The sequence below is a fragment of the Heliangelus exortis genome, chromosome 5 (assembly GCF_036169615.1).
Source record: "Heliangelus exortis chromosome 5, bHelExo1.hap1, whole genome shotgun sequence".
Lineage (NCBI taxonomy): Eukaryota > Metazoa > Chordata > Aves > Apodiformes > Trochilidae > Heliangelus > Heliangelus exortis.
The window spans coordinates 6,031,512-6,048,372 of NC_092426.1; the positions used below are offsets into that span (position 1 = coordinate 6,031,512).

General features: G+C 37.4%; 1 protein-coding gene across 3 annotated transcripts in view; it reads left to right on the forward strand.

The window, feature by feature from the left end:
- The window catches only part of HIF1A (hypoxia inducible factor 1 subunit alpha), a 33,508-nt gene that overhangs the window by 11,270 nt on the left and 5,377 nt on the right, over positions 1-16,861 (forward strand). For 2 of the 3 annotated variants that reach the window (XM_071745306.1, XM_071745307.1), the window contains exons 2-13: positions 3,419-3,609; positions 4,565-4,710; positions 4,813-4,897; positions 7,681-7,793; positions 8,867-9,069; positions 10,103-10,209; positions 10,388-10,535; positions 11,496-11,716; positions 11,896-12,176; positions 12,709-12,828; positions 13,026-13,417; positions 14,251-14,359. In XM_071745306.1, coding sequence (XP_071601407.1) covers positions 3,419-3,609; positions 4,565-4,710; positions 4,813-4,897; positions 7,681-7,793; positions 8,867-9,069; positions 10,103-10,209; positions 10,388-10,535; positions 11,496-11,716; positions 11,896-12,176; positions 12,709-12,828; positions 13,026-13,417; positions 14,251-14,359 — 2,116 coding nt within the window. The remainder of the gene's footprint in view (positions 1-3,418; positions 3,610-4,564; positions 4,711-4,812; positions 4,898-7,680; positions 7,794-8,866; positions 9,070-10,102; positions 10,210-10,387; positions 10,536-11,495; positions 11,717-11,895; positions 12,177-12,708; positions 12,829-13,025; positions 13,418-14,250; positions 14,360-16,861) is intronic. The other variant, XM_071745308.1, reaches the window with a different exon arrangement.

Genomic DNA, 16,861 nt, shown 5'->3' on the forward strand with positions numbered 1-16,861 from the left:
GGCTGATAGCAGAAGGTTGCAATAGAGCTCTAAGTTTGTGGTTTATTTTAAATGGGGCTCAGGTTCCTCTTTCCTCTACAGTATGGTATTTTTGTTGTGAACACCATGAACTTTACACATGGGCACTTCTGAAAATCTCTCTTAAATTCTGTAATTTATTTTAAGCTGATTTAGTGTCAGTTCACACCTCACTGTTTAATGTCCTGTTCCTTGAGCTCACCCGAGACCAGCTTTCCTTCAGAAATGCATTTTATTTACAGAAATTAAACATCCTCTAATTGGCTATGGAGACATTTGTGGGCATGTACACGCAGTGGTTTTATTTTGTTATTTTTCTACATTTACTTTGTGCAACTGGAAGTAACAAAGCTTAGAGTAGTTGCGACAGTAAAGGATTTATTTTTGACTTTTTATTATTTAGTAGCATCCCATGTTGAGGCAACTCTGACTTCACTAGGTAATTAAACTTCATTTGTGGAAGACCTTTTCCCTATTAATTTGACCCATTAAAGAAATGCTCTTTGAAGCTGCTAGCAACTTAAATAGGAATATTAATTGAGTTTTACTCACATTGGTTACAGCTTACTTTTAAACAGCTACTAAAAATAGCAAACATTTGTGCAGTGTAAGTATCTATCTATAGGAGTTGCCTTTATAGAAAGGAAATACATAGTGAGAGGGAGAAGAGATTTTTGCTGCTCAGGCAGCACCAGTTGGTACCAACATTGCAGTGGAGTTTTTGCCCCTTGCAGAGTCAGGCAGCACTCCAGGAGGCAGCACTTGATTCTCATGCTCTGGGATTAATTTTTAACAGAAGCACTATGAGCTTGATTTGGGAGTGTTTCAGTTGATAATTAATAATTAAATGTTTATGGGAAGTTTTGACTGTTCATGTTGAAGTCTGCTGATGAGAGTGGTAAAACCCAGGCAAGTCTGGAATGTAGCTGAAATATTTTCAAGAGCATCAGGCTTTCAGAAATAAAATACAAGGGAAAGGGCTGAAATCACACTTTGTGGGGTTAGCATCCATATTCATCTCTTGATCAGTCCTTTTCTACATGCTCTTTGTGATTCTCACACTCCTGGCAAACTCATAAACCTGAAGTGCACAGCATTATTGCCAAAGCATGGGGTTTTTAACTTAGACATGTCTGCTGTAATGAAAAGGAAGCTGTAACAAAACTGCAGGCATCTGGGCAGATGGAAACAAATGTCTTCCAGCAATTCTTCCTTGATTTTCTATATAAGGAGAAACTTTCCACAGGTCAGGGATCTTGAATGAGTAGCCAACAAAGAAAAATCAGAAGTATGAAGGTGAATCTATCTAAGGCAGCAGAAGTACTTTTTAGTTTTGTTAGAGAAATCTGTGGTCTGAGAAAGGAAACAAAGAGAATCCAGATGGTTTTTATCTCTGCCCTTAGTTTTCCACCAAGAGAAAAGGTGCTCAAGGCCAGGCTTCAGAAAGAGATGTTTAATCAGTCAGGTTATATAGGTAAAATATTTTTTCAGTATTGTTAAGGCTTCTGGTAATGGCTGTTTCCAGCTATACCTGTATGTCAGGAGCCTCTCAGACCAAGATATCCATGACTAGAGCAGGAATATCTGTTGTCACAGGGAAATATCAGATATTTTAGGCTACCCATCTGAGGGACACAAGCTTATGATCACAGAAACCAGACCTATTGTATGTCTGGATATTTTCTTACTCCTACCCCGTAAGTTACTTTTCAAAGAACCTCCATTACTATTATGCTGATAGATTAGTGTTTCTCTTTACATAGAAATATTATTTCTGTGGTCTAGGAGTCTGATTTTTTGCCACTGAAGGGGAGAACATATTCTTAGGTCTTATAAAACTGAAAATCAAGCTTCTGGCACTTCCTTTTGCTGGCAGCAGCAGAGGTAGGAGGAGGGAATGGTGAGCTTGGAGATGGATGGAGTTTTTGTACAAACTAAGCAGGTTTTTGCCTATTGTGGGTCAGGTAAAGGACTAAAATGGTGTTCCTTGGAGTATGTATTTGATTTTTCCTGTGAATCTGGCTTGTTATGTCTGAGGCAATATTAGCTTGTGAATTGTTTTGCCCTATTATTTGTTCAACCTCTCAAAGGATGTGTACTTTAGAAGTGCTTTTGCACAGATCAGCAGATGGAGCAACATGAATTTGGCAGTGGCAGTACATGACTTTTAGGTCTGGTAAATTTGAAAAAAGTAATTCCTAAACTTTTGGTACTAAATAATGCCTATTCTTTGTTTTATTTTTTTTTTAATTATTATTATTATTTAATTTTATTTTTTTTCAACTAGTGATACTTAATCTCTTCATGACAACATTTAAAGGTGTACAACTTTCAATTATAAAAGCAGTGTTTATAGGCCTATGTTTATCTTACAACTTTCATGGAAGCCACTGGAAAAAAGGGGGTTCTACAGGTTAATGCAGCTGTGCTTTGTATCTCAGGTATATGCAAAATGAGTATAGGATGCCTTCAGAAGTCATATGTGTATAGAAAGAAAAACTGACAGTCATAATGTACACTTCTCTATTCTCTGTTTAAAGATGGATGTGCATTTAGCTGCAGTGGCATAATTGCCCTGGGGACTGCAGCAGCATTGAGCTCTGGTTCAAATGTAAGAAAAATTTGGAGCTCCCATCTCCAAATGCTTCATTCAAAACCCACGTGACAGACGTGTGAGGCAAACATGAAGCAGTGTGGGTACAGGGCAGAAGGAGAATTATCTGCATTACCAACTGGCTGAGCATCTCTTTTGTTCTGGTGCTTGCTCTGTGAGCTCTCCTTCTCTTCACACATCCTGGAGAAGGTGATGGAAGGAGAATGAGGCAACTTCCTAACAGCTTGTGTTTTCCAGTGTAGAGATTATGGAAGGGGCTATACTGGAGAAAGAAGGCTGGGGAGTGGATGTTCTGGATCACTTGAAAATTTGGATGCCTTATGCTAAATGAGCATCCTTGCTTATCTGACCCATTAGCTGGGCTTTGTAAGGAGAGCAAAAGGGAAGAATTTGGGGAGTGTACACAGTGTACTGGAGCATCAAGCTGCAAATAATTTAGGCTGTAGTATATTGAATGGGCTTGGGTTAGAAAAGAGGAAGGAAACAGGGTTTGGAGGCTGGGGGAGGCAGCAGTCTAGGTATGAAATAAACACTTCAGTAATGGTTTTAAGTATGTAGAGATCTGTCTGAAGAACTGATCTTGCTGGAAAATTCTTGTTTGAACTGAGTTCTGGCGGAGCCCAGCTGCCACAGAACTGGATATGCAGAAGTACATTTACACTTTTAAACTGAGATTTTAAATTATTCAACTTCGATAACTGGCTAATTGGCTACAAGGCAGCTTAGTTTCAAAATAAACTTACACAGAGAACTGTGTTTCCTCTGTTCACCCCAACCTTTATACAGAATTAGCTCGGAACGCAGAAAAGAGAAGTCAAGAGATGCAGCCCGGTGCAGGAGGAGCAAGGAATCTGAAGTATTCTATGAGCTGGCTCATCAGCTGCCCCTGCCCCACACTGTGAGTGCTCACCTGGACAAGGCATCCATCATGAGACTGACCATCAGCTACTTACGCATGAGAAAGCTGCTGGATGCTGGTGAGTGAATGATGTAGCAGAATCTGGAGGTATACTGAGGAGGAACCTATTTCTAAAACCTGCCAGTGGTTAAGTAAATACCTCCACAGCTGCATGCTTTCTGTCGAAAGGTGGAAGACCTTAAAATAAAAACAGGCTGTTGGTGAAGGGACAGGAAAAGCATGGTCACTGTTCAGTGGGCTTTTTTTTTTTTCTTGTGTATTCTGGTGATCATAGTTGGCACATCACAACTGTAGGGCCATTTTCAGACTCATTTGACCCTTCTCCCAAAGTTAATTTCTTTCATTTAACCCTCTTTTCCCCCTAGATTTGTTTGTTCCAACTGTGCTTTATTAAACTGTAGGTGGTTGGTGCAAGGTTGGCTTAGCTAACTGTAGGTGAGTCTTTTTAATAACAAAAAAAAAAAGGCCTTACAATTTTATGTAATCTGCACCTCAGAGATGGTGAAGTTAGCTGAGGCTGTGTCAGTCTCTGCAGTTACATCTATCCATGCAGCTACAGGAGTATCTGAGCTAGCTTATGACCCAGGATCAGGATAGCCTGCCATGCATGCTGCAATGGTTATTTGTACTCATGCACACCTACCTATATCATATGGAGGGGTAACTTTGGTAGCCATACTCTGAGATGCCTTCTAGAAAGCCCCTGAAAAAAATGGGTAGTGCTTTACTGGGATGAATGGTAATATTTTTATTGTGTAGACTTATCCCTTAAGGTGGAAGGTTTATTGGCTTATGCATAAAAGCACAGAGATTTACCCACCCTCTGATTTTCTGTGATTTGCAATACCACTGGTAAAGCTTGAATAATTTTAGTTAGTCACTTATCTAAGTGAGTTGTACTGGGTTTGAACAGTCCTGCAAGACTGACTCTTTGCAGACTGGTGCCAGAAGTTGTTCCTGATGGTAGGAGAAGAATGGCTGGTGTTTGTTTAAAAATGTGTACCTGCTTGTAGGTGAGCTGGAGACAGAAGCCAAGATGGAGAAAGAACTGAACTGTTTCTACTTGAAAGCTCTTGATGGATTTGTCATGGTTCTGTCTGAAGATGGGGACATGATTTACATGTCTGAAAACGTGAACAAGTGTATGGGACTCACTCAGGTGAAATACTGATATTCCTAAGACTGTTTCAAAACTGTAAAAGCTGTTACATTTTGTATTTATATAAAGTTAGAGACCTGTATACCTCTTAATTTTTTGCAGTTTGAGTTGACGGGGCACAGTGTATTTGATTTTGCTCATCCGTGTGACCATGAAGAGCTGAGAGAAATGCTTACACACAGAAATGGTAAGAAGAAAGAAAATAATAATCTGTTTAATTTACCTATGGATAGTTCCTGTTTGCATCAGTACAGCTGGGTATCTGCCAGAAAAAGGTGTTGAGAGAACAAACTAGTATGTTTTGCTGCTTAAATCTCAAAATAAACGTGGTTCAGAAATCCTAACAGCAATAACTAGAATGTTTTGGCAATATCCTAATTGTAGGAGAGATGAGGTTTTGTTAGTACTTTTTGTTCTAGAACAAAATTAATGACTAAAAAGGAGAGAGTTGGAAGCATAAGTGTTCCTACAGTAATGAAATTAAAGGTAGGTTAAATGAGAATGATCTTTCAGGAACTGATGAAGAAGGATGTGGAGATAGAAATTGGTGCATTTGTCTTAATCTGGTCTTGCCTTTACAGGACAAATTAAAAGCAAATTCTTTCTCCCAGAAATCTGTGGTGATATAGTTAAGACACAAAAAAGATATTCTATTTAGGACACTGAAAAATTAGGGGGGAATTATTCGACAGCCCCAAAAAGGGCTTTGGCATTGATGCTTCTCTGTACCTTTTAACTGGTGCATGAAATGGGTATCTTTTCACAGATTTCTGACTCTTCTTTTGTCTATCTGAGGGAGTAGAACACTCTGTATGCATATTTTGTATGCTTTTGAGTTCAGCAAATGCCCATGAATTACTGCTTTTATGCCTTTTTAAAGGTTTGTTAATGCCTATAAAGACTTGGCAGCATGCGTGCCTCCAAACAAATCTGCTTTACTCAGTTGTTAAAAGTTTAAAATCTGACCTCTCTAATTCCTGTTTCATCAACCAAGGGTTGTATGGACTCTGAATCTAGATAGTGACAAATTACCAAGTGCTTTTGTGCAGCACTGCAAATCAGGATTATTTTATGTTGTCATTCTGTTTAATTCGGTGGAATAGACCTGATAAGATACTGTATCATTGAGGGCCCTGACTTTGATTTTGTAAGCATTTTCTAAACTTGTCTGCCTTTAGTATTGAATTATGTTTCTAAGGCTAGGGCAGAGTTTCTGCCCCTCTTTTGGAATATGGTAATGCAGCTGGGAGGGGGCAATGGAGAAACAGCTTCACTAAAGCAGTATGAAAAACTGGACTTCTTGCAAAAGCTTATTCTAAGACATTTCATATGACTGAATTACACACAAACCAGCTCTAGTTAGTCTACAAGTTGACCAGACTGGAATAAGATGTCTGGAAAGTATTATTACATAAATCTGTTTTATAAATTAAGTTGGCAGACAAAAGTCTAAATTACAGTAATAATACATTTTTATACTTATTAGTAATCCCAGGTTGCATTCTGTTGCAGCTCTTGCATCAGTGGAATTATTTTGGTTTTGAGTTGAGTATGAAATACTTCCCTTTGGGATTGTGCAGGTCCAAATGAATATAAATTTGATTGGCAGAAAATGAACTACATTCTGATTTTACGAAGTTGGCTTTTAAACTTTCAGAGCTGATGATTTTAAAAATTATGTCCAATGCTGAAGCAGACTTGAGAAAAGTTGCTCCATCTTCTTAAAGCTGAGGCTTAAATATCAGGACTTGCTTACAGTAACATTGTGTGATTTTCATCTATGAATATCTAAATTGGTTTAACTCTCTTACTGAATTAAAGAATTTTTGACTGCTTATCTGAACTCAAACATTTTCTTCTTCTCTCTTTTACTGATATTTTAATGTGGCATAATGTGTGCTAGTCATTGCCTCTGCTAGAAGCAATAGACAATGTAGCAGAGGGGCTTTAATGTTTTTCTAATAAATTTTGTCAAACTAGTAGCTGGAGTGCAGCCACCATAAAAAACTTCATAGCTACTGTTGTTTGTGGAAGATGAGAGCAAATTATTGTTTAAACTTCTATCAGAAATAAGCTCACATCTTCTAAGCTTCCACTCTCTGCCATAATGTGGTCCTTTCTCCTTAGCATGCCCTGGCAAACTTGCTCTTCCATCACTCCTTATCCCAGGCACTTCATTTCCTTCCACAGAAAGGGAGCTGTTTGCAGCTTTCCTGTTAGGATCAGTTTCCATTTGCTTGGCCCAGAGTAGCCTAGCTACTAAATTGACTCTGTAAGATTCTTTCCTGTAAAAGAAAAAACTCAAAACCTGCTGTTAGCATGTAAGGCTAAAACAATAGTGCTGCTGGTTAAATTTAATTTATATTAGAATTTCTTGATTTTTTCTTTTTCCCCCAAGAATGCTAATAATTTGTTTAAAAAATTTAGTGCCTGTCTAAGAGTGTAAACCACTGTGAAAATATTTGGATGCATGTAAACAGCAGAGTTGTTAATTCTGAACTGAAAAAATACTGCAGTCCTGAAGAGCTGGGGGCCCCCAAACACATTTGATCTGAACTTCCCTGCAGTGAGATACCAGTGTGATTCACTGGGAATGAGATCAACAGTGCTTTTCTTTCTGTGAATGCTTTTCTTCTCCTCTGTCAGAATTTTAAGATTATTAAATTTTCAGTCAGTCTCTATTTCTCATCACCCGTTTCTCATGAAATCTGGGAATGTGGAGCTGGCCACATATGATACTGATCTTAAAACATTAAAACTTCAGGTTTTTGCCTACCTCACAGGAAAAGTCATTCTGAAAAGTGTTGTTATTGAAAGTTCTGTTAGGTTTATCAATCTTCTGTGTCTATTTTTTGGATCTTCCCCTAAAGTTTGAGTTCTATAATGTTTGTTTTTGTTGTTTTTTCTTTTTAATGCCTTTAGAAGATGATCCAAGAGCTTAAGATCTGGTTTACTGTTTCCTTTTGCTAGGTCCTGTGAAAAAGGGCAAGGAGCAAAACACGGAGCGCAGCTTTTTTCTCAGAATGAAGTGTACACTGACAAGCAGGGGAAGAACAGTGAATATAAAGTCTGCTACCTGGAAGGTAACCAGTGCAAAGCAATATTTACATAATTTGGCAGCTTCCTCCTCAGATGTCATAACACTGCATTTCAACATTTTCATGTAACAAGCTTGAGTTTCACGAAGTGCTTAACTAATTTAATGATATTGTGCCTCAATATGCTGAATTTTAATGCTACATACAGCATGGGAGTAACTGAAACAATGTTTTAAAATTACTTTTTCAAAACCCTCTTAATGAATTCTCCATTTTAAATTAGAACTCTTTTACTTACTAGAAATTATAATTACTAAATTATGTTTGCATAAAGCCTCCTCTGAGGAAGAAACTTGACAGCACTTATGCTGATACCTGATTTCTTTTGATTTGTGTGTAAATGTGATAGTTGAGGTCTCTCTGAAGGACTTCAATACCAGTCTTCCCGAGGCTGTTTGCTATCCCTTTTGTAATTCTTGGAACTTAGAGCCCAGCCTGATAACTTTTTGCAACAAATGCATTTTCCCTTCAGGACAAAAAATAACCTTTTAGTCTGTCAAGTGGTATAATGGCTCACAATACTCTTTTATAACTCATATTTTGTTATTCTGAAACAAACAACTTCTTTTGCTCCTGTCCTTGAACAATTTCTACTTTAGAGTGGTTAAAAAGGACACACCACAAAGTGCAAAACTTGTCTCTTGAAGAAAATGTTTGATCTCTAATATCACTTCTGCAGAAGATCTAAAATGGAGGTTGCTTCTATTGCCATAACTTACTGATGGAAATAGTAAGATACCTTTTGCTGAGAAAATGCTTGTCAGTGTTGTCATTGATGTAACTTCCAAAGAACACTTCACAGAAATGCAGAAATATCTGGTGTTGCTTCAGCTGGGGCAGGAGAGGAAGGAGTTGGCAGCAATGTGCTCTTGCAGGCTGCACAGTGTGAGGAGAACTCTGCTCCCCTGCAGCCATCCCTCTGGAAGCACCACTGCCTTTCTGTTACTGCTATCATGTTGAGAAGGACTTTGCTCTGGGTGTGCTACTGGAAATATGATTGTGTTGTCTGACAGACAACTCTATTTTTTCCTGTCTCTTTTTAAAATCCTTTCCCCTAGGTACTTCACTGCACTGGACACATTCGTGTATATGATACGTGTGGTAATCAAACTCACTGTGGCTATAAAAAGCCTCCCATGACATGTCTGGTGTTGATCTGTGAACCTATTCCTCATCCATCAAACATTGAGGTCCCCTTGGACAGTAAAACCTTCCTCAGTCGTCACAGTCTTGATATGAAATTTTCCTATTGTGATGAAAGGTAATATATCTTTTGTGCTTGAAAAAAATAGTCCCTTTGAAGGGTTTGCAGTGTTGGTACATGTTAGCTAATGTTGGCTTCATACATTTAACTTTCTTCAGTCCAAAAAAACTCCAAAAGTTCAGCTATACTATTAATGCAATACATCTGCTGTTGAAAATTAAAATTTCTTTTTTGTGTTCTGGTACAAATCCTGGATATAGTCAATTTAGTAAGAGTGCTCATAATATCCTCTGGAAACTGAGCTTGAAAAATTTGAAAAACAGAAGTGAAGGAAATGGATGGCCTGAGTTCTTTTCTATTTGTTATTTTTTGTTTGGTTTTGTGTGTGTGTTTTCAATAGGGTATTTGTTACTACCCATTTCCTTTTCTTTTTAACAAAAATGAACTTGTAATTAGTTGCTGTAGTTAGATGCAAAGAGCTGTTAGTGCAGGTTATTTTTAAGCAGTAACTTTACTTTTATGTGACTGATGGGATCATGCAAGGTACTTCCTTGGTCATACTCTGCATGTAGAACAGGGGAAAGTAAAAGCTTTCCTCTGGTTAGCAGTGCCCTCTGGGGGCTGAAGAACATAATGTTTTCTTCCAAAGCTGGCAGTGGTTGAGTGGGAAGAATAAATCTGGTACTTAATTTCTGTTGCAGGTTTAAAACTGTTGAAGCATGCCTTTGTTTTTTATTAAACTCTCATATTGGCATAAGCTGGTTATTTCAGTCCATAAGTAGCTGATCTGCCTTTAGAGGGAAAAATAATCAGAAGTCCAGAAAGCAGGGATTTGCTTAATCCTGTCCACCCCAGGACTTGATTTATAAATATTCATTGAGAAGTAAAATTCTCTTCCTGCAGAAATTTCTCATTTAAACCCTAACAAACAGACATTTATTTCAAAATTATAACTTCCAAAAAATCAATTTTGTGTTAATGTGTATGGAAATGACTTAAGATTTTTCTAGATGTGCAAGTATCCAAATCTCCAGTATTTATGCTAGTCCATGTCTGCTTGTAATGGGCAGTTTTTCCCCTTGTTTTAAAGAATTACAGAGTTGATGGGGTATGAGCCAGAGGAACTCCTGGGCCGTTCAATCTATGAGTACTATCATGCACTGGATTCTGATCATCTGACCAAAACACACCATGACAGTAAGTGGAAACATGTATTTAGAGCCCCCCAACTACCTGAGATACAGCACTGGGGGAAAGCAGAGCAGCAGGAGGGCTTTCTCCTCATTGCAGATGTGAATCTACAATAAATACTTATCTTAAATGGCTTTGGGTTTTTTCTGCTGGTGATTAAAGCTGGTGTCCTTTCTGCTTTCAGTGTTCACAAAAGGGCAGGTGACAACAGGACAGTACAGAATGCTTGCTAAACAAGGTGGCTATGTCTGGGTTGAAACTCAAGCAACTGTTATATACAACACTAAGAATTCTCAGCCACAGTGCATAGTGTGTGTGAACTATGTCTTGAGGTAAGTGGAGTGGATGTTGTTATTCTTTGTCATCATTTTTGTTGAAGACAAAGTCAGATTTTGATGACACTACATCTTTTTTTTTTCAGCTTGCTGAGAATGTGAGCCCCTGTTGAATATGTTATGTTACTGTTTCCTACCAATTTCATTTTTCTTAGAATGCTGCCAGTCCTAGGATCAGGAGTTGTATTTGAGAACAAAACATTTTTTTGGCCTGGTGATGTCATTATGTAGATTTCTGCAGGCAGATGAGCCTAGGGCCAGCCTCCTCTACCACAACTGCAGCATTTGAGAATCTGTGTGCTTTTTAGACCAATTCTCTTAAATTTGTCTACAGTCTGCAGTAGTTAATTTCAATAATAACTTTTAGTCATTGGAGTCAGAGCAGGAATAATGGTGTCTGTCTTAATCCCATTTATATATTTTCTAACTGAGAGCTTCAGCTGAAGGCAGACTTGTTGACTGGTTTTCTGCAATTGTATAATGAGTCTCAAATTAGTTTTTAAAAGCTTTAGTGAATGTACCAATATCAATCTATCAGCATACTGCACAGTAATTTAAACCAAAGAAAAGTGTTTTAGGAATAAACTTTTTTTTTTTTTTTTCTCCTTACTTTGAATGGCTCCAGAAAAGCATGTTTTATTTTGTTAATTTTTTAAAACGGCAGTATAGTGCTTACTTTGTCTATTGCATATGAGGAAAGAATGAGAAAAAAAAGAATACTTAAATCTCCTATACTGGTAATTTTGTGTGGTGTGTGTGGTGGATTTGTGTGTTTGTTTGTATTTTTGTTTGCTGGTGGTTTTTGTTTTTATTTTTTGTGGCTTTTTTTTTTTTGAGGGGGGGTTGTTTGCTTTTATTTAAATTGTTTTTATTTTTTTTTCAATTTGCAAAACTGTTAAGCCTGAATTTGTTACTTTTAGCAGTTCTTTAACAGTCCAATTCCTCCCTGTCTGACAGTGGAATTGTTCAGAAGGACTTGATTTTTTCCCTTGGACAAACCGAGTGTATGCTAAAACCAGTGGAGTCTCCTGATATGAAAATGACCAAAATATTCAGCAAAGATGACCTGGATGATACCAAGAGCCTATTTGAAAAACTTAAGCAAGAACCAGATGCTTTAACTGTGCTGGCCCCAGCTGCTGGAGATACAATTATCTCTCTAGATTTCAGCAGTAATGGTGGGTGTGTGTTTAAACTGGAGAGCATGCTAATTACTAAAGTTAGTAGTTTATAGTAAATGTCAAACCTCCCAGTATCACTTGCCCAGTGGTACTTTAGCTGTTGTTTAAATTTAATGAGGCCCATAGACATGCAGAGTATTGTTACTTAGGTTGATGGTTTCTTTTAATTTTTATAGAGACTGATGAACAACAATGTGATGAAGTTCCTTTGTATAACGATGTAATGCTCCCCTCATCCAGTGAGAAATTGCAGAATATAAATATGGCAATGTCCCCACTACCTGCCTCTGAAACTACAAAGCCACTTCGTAGCAATGCTGATCCTGCACTCAATAGAGAGGTTGTATTAAAGCTGGAGCCAAACTCAGAGCCACTCGAACTTTCTTTTACCATGCCTCAGGTGCAAGAGCAACCAACCAGCCCTTCTGATGCAAGCACCAGCCAAAGTTCACCTGAGGTCAGTTATGGGATTGGGTACACTCTCATTAAATGTATATCTTGGGGGAGGGGGCTTGTGGAGCCAATCTGGTTAAAGATGCAGCCAAGACAGGAATTGAAAATTATTTCTAAGTTGTGACTTAGTTAAAATCATGCCATAATCTTGAGGTAAAAGATACATTTTCATACTGAGAATTATCTTTTCATTAAAATGACTTCTTGCAAACACATGTGATATCACCTGAAAGAAATAACAACAACTTGGGATAGGTCTTTCTAAAAATAATTGTTCAGGGCAACTTCTATAAATAGCTAATTAGTTGCAATAAATTACTGCAGAGAGTACTTCCAGGTTCCAACTAATTGTGTGCTCCCTACATGGGGTAAATTTCAATGTATACCAATAAATTTAATGTTTTCGTGGTTTAATTTTGTGCAATCAAAACCTGAGATTGTTTTTTCCATTAGAAGATTCTTCAGGGGCTCTGTAGACTCAGTGCAAAATGATGTAATGACAGAAACTTAAAACTCTGCTCAAAATGTTTTCACAGCCCAGTAGTCCCAACGACTACTGCTTTGATGTGGATAATGAAATAGCTGAATTCAAATTGGAATTAGTGGAGAAGCTCTTTGCAATAGATACAGAAGCAAAAAACCCATTCTCTACTCAGGTAATGTACATTAACTTAAAATTCTGTATCATCTCAGTACATATCCTCAATGTGCTTCTCTTTCTCTTAGAATGTCTTCAATGAACTTCCTCTTTGATGTTTGTTTTTATTAAAATAGATTTTAAAAAAAATAAGGATATAGTAAAAGGAAGAGCCTTAGTGAAGGCCATGAGGTCACAGTTCTTGCCTTTTTACAGGAAACTGATTTAGATTTGGAGATGTTGGCTCCGTACATCCCAATGGATGATGATTTCCAGCTGCGCTCATTTGATCAGCTGTCTCCACTGGAAAGCAATTCTTCTGGCTCTCAAAATGCAGCCATTAACATATTTCAGCAGACTCAGACACCACCAAGTACTGCTGAGGAAAAAAAAACAGTGACAGAGCAGGTGGATGACACGAAGACACTAATTGCTCCTTCATCTCCTGTCCATGTAATCAATGAAACGAGTAGTGCCCCAGAGTCACCTTACAGTGGGAACAGGAGTCGAACTGCCTCTCCAATCAGAGCAGGAAAAGGAACATTGGATCAGCCAGAAAAATCCTGTCCTGGAGCACCCAGTTTGCTAACAGTCACTCTGAATAAAAGGTATTTTTAAAAGCGAAGCTTAAGCCCTAGTACTTGTTCAAGAAATTAGATAGGATACACTTTTAAATACTGCAACTGTTTTGTGTCCTCTTGGGCTCTCTACTTCAAAGTAGAAATTGATACATTTAAATGTGGACATTTCAAACAAGTCTGTGGGTTTTCCAATAGTAAGGTTCCCTTCAGTTAATTTCGCAGTAGCTTTTACATAAACATCTCATGTAAAAGGCAGCTGCTGCATGCAAACTGTGCTCATAATTTTGTTCTGCTCTTGCATCTGACATGCAGCCTTTTTAAAAGAATGCACAGTGGGCAATTTACAAGTAGTTATACCCGTGCTATTTCTGGTGATTTTCTTGTCCATTTTGTTATGAGGTAAGAGACGATTTCAGTCTGTGTGCTCCATCTGTTGCTTTTAAAGCAAGGAGTATTTCATAGTGATGGACTGTGACATTTATAGCAGATATTTATCATGATAAAAACCCTACAAAGTCAGCTATCAGACTTTTCATGTATAGACAATTTATCTATACATAGAAATATTCAGAGTAGAGGCTGTTTCCTTACCCTTCCCCCCCTTCTTTCTGTTGAAAGTGTTACTTAATTTCTATTATTTTTTTTTTCCACAAAGAAGCTCATTCTGAGCTTCAGAGCAAGTTTAAAGGTAACATTTGCTATGGTCATAGACAATGATTGTTGAATTGAATGAGTTATGAGTTATAAAAGTAGTATAATTCATAAATTCCATTCTGTGATATTGTATATAAATGTCCACAAAAGAAGAATGGCTCGAGGATAGTAGAAACGTCTTAACAGCCTGAATCAATTTTTCTTAGATCTACTGCAATGGATGAAGAACTAAATCCAAAGATGCTAGCTTTGCATAATGCTCAGAGAAAACGAAAAATGGAACATGATGGTTCACTTTTTCAGGCAGTTGGAATTGTGAGTTTTGTTTTACCATTTTAAAATAATTCACTTTTAACCTTGCAGTTTCTGAAATGAAGCATCAGTGCAGGCTCCTGAGTTTAGCTGTTGCTATGCTGTGTAATCTTGAGATCAGAGATCATTGTACAATAGTGAAATTCCCACATATGTGCACCATAATATTAGTTCTCTTTTACTGTCAGCTGTTTCAAAAGTATACCCAAGTATACAAAAAATACCTATATACCCAAACATGTTTCTTGTTTAGATAGAAAATACTTCTTTTGTGAACATGTATGTTCATCAGCAAAACATGCACAAATGCAAGACGTCACATTTAAATTTATAATTGCTTTTGCATTTATTTCACTTTTTAATTAAAACTCAATTTTCATATTTGTCAGTAGTGGAGATGATGCTCTTAGACTTCTTTCTATGCCTTCATTTTTACATCGAGACTGAGATTGCTTTATTTGATCAGATAACAAGACCATCTGAACCATAAGGGAATAGAATTCTTGTAACCTAGCAAATGTATCTTACCACCACTTTCATTTCATGCACACTCTCTCTAGCATGACTGTGTGCAATGGTGAGGAGCTCATCATCATCTCTTAGCTTTTCAAAAGAAACTTTTTAGGTGTCCTTAGATTTGTGTCACTTAGTTGGGGATATCAAGCTTCTCTTTTTCTGCAACAGTATTTTGTCTCCATGACCTTTGCCTGTTGCTGTCAGTTCTTTATATTTTGAAATCCTGAGCTGTGCCATTACATTCTGTTTTACTGCTTCCTGCCTTCATTGCAACTTCCCACTTCTCTTAAGGTTTTGTGCAGCTGATTCTTAGTTCCTCAACTTTATTGTAGCCTTTGAGTAGCCTTTATTGTAGCCTCAGTATTATTTTTCTTCTGAACTATGAGTTATTCCTGTACTAATATTCTGGTTTGGGCATGAGTCAAATCACTTTATGCTGTCTTCATGATTGCTTTTCTCTATAAGAACTGAGAAAGCTTTTATGTGTCCTTTTTTTTTTTTCTTTTTTTTTTTTTTTTTTATTATGGGGAAGCAGGCTTTCTTAAAATAAAAAAGCATACTTGTGCCATTGCTTTAATTCACTAAATGCTTTGCACTTTCATGCACGTTGGTCTCTTGCTTCCAGTAGCCCTGTAAGAACACAAAGCTCTGCAAGAATTTTATTGCCTTTCATTGCCCCGTTCTCATGTGATGGTGCTACAGCTCTCATGGTGTCACTGATACAGTACTCACAACATCAAGTGTTGCCATTAAATACACAAACAGTTCTGTATTAACTGCTGTAATAGTGTTCAGCCTTCTATGCCTGGTGCCTTTTTAATTCTTACAAGTTGAAGCTTCATCTTTTGCTAAACCTTTTTCTTTTTTCTGTATCCAGCAAAAGAACTGTAAGTATTTTGATGGTTTCTACAGTTAGGAGATGAACTTTCCATGTAGCTGGGTCTTAATGACATTATTTCAAACAAGTGCTTTTGTTGTATGGCTTCTTTCCCAGAATGGGTTTCTGAGCACATGAAGCAGGCCTTGCACACTCACACAAGAAAAGTTAAATTAAATCCAGGCTTATAAAACATGGTATTCTGGGACTGTGCAAAAACTTGCTACAACATTGTAGCTGTAAAGAAGCAGGACTGATTTTGCAAGGAGGGAAATTAAGTGAAGACAGAAGTAAAAATACTACTTTTAATTTTCAAGAAAACAAGAGAATTGGACAAGGGCAAGATGTGTTACAGTATGATTATGAAATCTTTCTTTTATATGTATCTCTTAATATGAAGGGCTGTATTCATTCACAGAGAAAAAACCAAAACCAACAACAGTGTAGGTGACCAACCTTTCTATGAAATGCAGCTTCCAAGTCAGAGTTTTTTAACTGTAACTTCTATTATACAACTGTCCTTTTGACTTGCATAGATTTTTTTTTATAACCTGAAAACACGTGTTCTTTACTGTTTAAATTATTCAGGACAATGGCAGCATTTTGAAATACCTTTTCCTCTTTTCTCAGCAGTCAGTACTACTAACAAGACAAAGTGTTGCAGATTCAACTACTTTTGCTAGCAAACGTGATACTAAAATGGTGTTTTCTCCTTCTATTCCATCTGTTTCAGTGGCAGCTTCTTCTTATCCTAATTATATGCAGTCCTTAAAAGCTTTCTAATCTCTGTATCTTCCATGCTGCTGTCACACCAATATGCTAAGGAGCTGTATCTGCAATAGAATGGCTTAGGACTGCATTCCCCACAAGACTTGGGTCAGATGGCTTAGTGGCAATAAATGGAGTGCAAGCAAAATTTATATCTTAAATTTAGATAGAATCAGCCTACTGAGGTTCCTGATTCTCCTGTCTACACTATTAATTCCAGTGCAGAAAACCATTAGAGACTTAAATGAAAACCTGATGCTTACTCACACAAGAGCAGTGGCAATTAAATGGGTGTGTATGTGTACAGGTACACATTAATCTTGAGCATGGTAACTGATGATAAC